We start from the raw sequence: 2045 nt of genomic DNA on the forward strand, positions 1-2045 counted from the left end.
TTCTTTTTTATGTTTGTTACTCTCTTGTAACACCTCTTATCTTCTGGCCCTCATATGACCTTATGCAGTTGCGAGCGCCGTAAAACCTCTACTAAAACAAGCAAACTTCTCTTTCAGGTTTCAACGAAGTGGGCGGTATCGCGGCCCTGTACGAGAAATACCCACAAGCCATCGCCTCCACGAATCTCATGGGTTCCAGCAACAGTACTAATGTCACAATGAACAGGTAATAATAGCAATAATAATAAATGACACATATAGCGCTCAACCCCGAATAAAGTACACAGGCTCTGAGCGCTTTACAATACAGTACAACGTACAACAGTAATATAAAGCGTTGTGTTCTGACTAAAAGGAAATCACTCCAAATATTCATCTTACTAATTTAAAAACAGAAAAACACAGGTAACTAACTATCAGCGGTAGCAATATCACTATGGACAGGTAATTATTATCAACACTCCCAGTAGCACTATGAACAGGTTACTATCGACAATGCCAATAGCACTATGGACAGGTAACTAACTATCAAGAGTAGCAATAGCACTATGGAAAGGTAATTTCAACAATACTAATAGTAGTATAATGGACAAGTAATATCAACAATACTAATAGTAATAGCAGTATAATGGACAAGTAAAATCAACAATACTAATAGCAGTATAATGGACAAGTAATATCAACAATACTAATAGCAGTATAATGGACAAGTAATATCAACAATACTAATAGTAATAGCAGTATAATGGACAGGTAAAATCAACAATACTAATACTAATAGCAGTATAATGGACAGGTAAAATCACCAGTACCAGTACCAGTGTGTACAGGTAACTTAATGGTAACAAGGCTGTTCCTGGACATTTTTAACCCCAGCCAGCCAGGTCTTTTTGGTCCTCCTCTTAATAAATTGTACACCTACGTTTAATTGGTCGCTTTTAAGGACAAGCGGGCTAACCCAGATATCGGGGGTTTCCAGAAATCTTGACCCAAACCAAACGAGGGCATCTCTCTACCTATAGGAGAAGTTTGGTTTCACTGGTGTGTATATTAAATTGTTTGGTTATAGAGAAAACGTTCCTTGTCTTTTAAAGAAACTGAACGAGGGCCCAAAAACTTTACCTTCGTTTTTCTCAAAACGGCATTTTTTTTTTGATAGCCCCCTTGTGCTTAAAAGCGACCAATTGTGAGGCAATGTGGTGAAATCAGGCGCTCGTCAAACTAATGAAATTGAAGAAACAGACACTTTTCCACCCAACTGGTAATTTTTATCGAATTTTCGTTTTTTTGCCTCGACACCTTTTTGTCAATATAAAAACACCTTTCCATGTGAATTTGACAGAAGAAAAAAAACGTTGATTAAAGGGACAAAATAATATGTAACTTGGTCTTTTTCAAGGATTCTCAAGCTATTGAAATTGTCAAACTTTGGCGTCCATTTTCATGTTAATTTAACCACTGAAACCCGATGACCCCTCAACCTTCAATCGCTAATATATCGACTTCTATTCATCATAGATGGAGATTTTGTTAATCGAAAGCAACACAAATAAACAAGCTTTAAGACGTTACCAATAACCCCAAATACCCAAATATTGACGAGCGCCTGATTCCACCGTGTCGTGACACAATTGTGTTGTTTTTTCTCTCAGCTGCGGTATCCCCACCTCCGATGCCTTCCACCTGCTGAGACCGGCAGACGCCGGAGATCTGCCCTGGCCGGGAAACGTCTTCGGCATCACCATCCTCAGCAGCTGGTACTTCTGTAACGATCAGGTTAGTGCTTGTCCGTTTAATTGGGGTCAAACAGTGTGTTTGAAGCTTTATTTTCTTGTGGATTAACACACAGGAAATGTGTTAATCAGTACCGCTTTTCGGTCGCTACCTGGATTCGAATCCGGCACCTTTGAAAGAGAGGCCAACACCTTAACCTCTAGGCCACGAGAGCCCTCTGCTCCAGCCTTCGTACTAGAGGCTGCGATTTTCATTCAAAAGAAGAAGAAGAAGAAGAAGAAGAAGAAGAAGAAGAAGAAGAAGAAGAAGAA

General features: G+C 39.4%; 1 protein-coding gene across 1 annotated transcript in view; it reads left to right on the forward strand.

Moving 5' to 3' along the window:
• The window catches only part of LOC101851934 (sodium/glucose cotransporter 4), a gene marked incomplete at both ends in the record, with an annotated part of 29641 nt that overhangs the window by 18273 nt on the left and 9323 nt on the right, over positions 1–2045 (forward strand). Inside the window, 2 exon segments of the mRNA XM_013080180.1 lie at positions 118–226; positions 1653–1776. Coding sequence (XP_012935634.1) covers positions 118–226; positions 1653–1776 — 233 coding nt within the window.

This window comes from Aplysia californica, unplaced genomic scaffold (genome assembly GCF_000002075.1).
Source record: "Aplysia californica isolate F4 #8 unplaced genomic scaffold, AplCal3.0 scaffold00077, whole genome shotgun sequence".
Classification (NCBI taxonomy): domain Eukaryota; kingdom Metazoa; phylum Mollusca; class Gastropoda; order Aplysiida; family Aplysiidae; genus Aplysia; species Aplysia californica.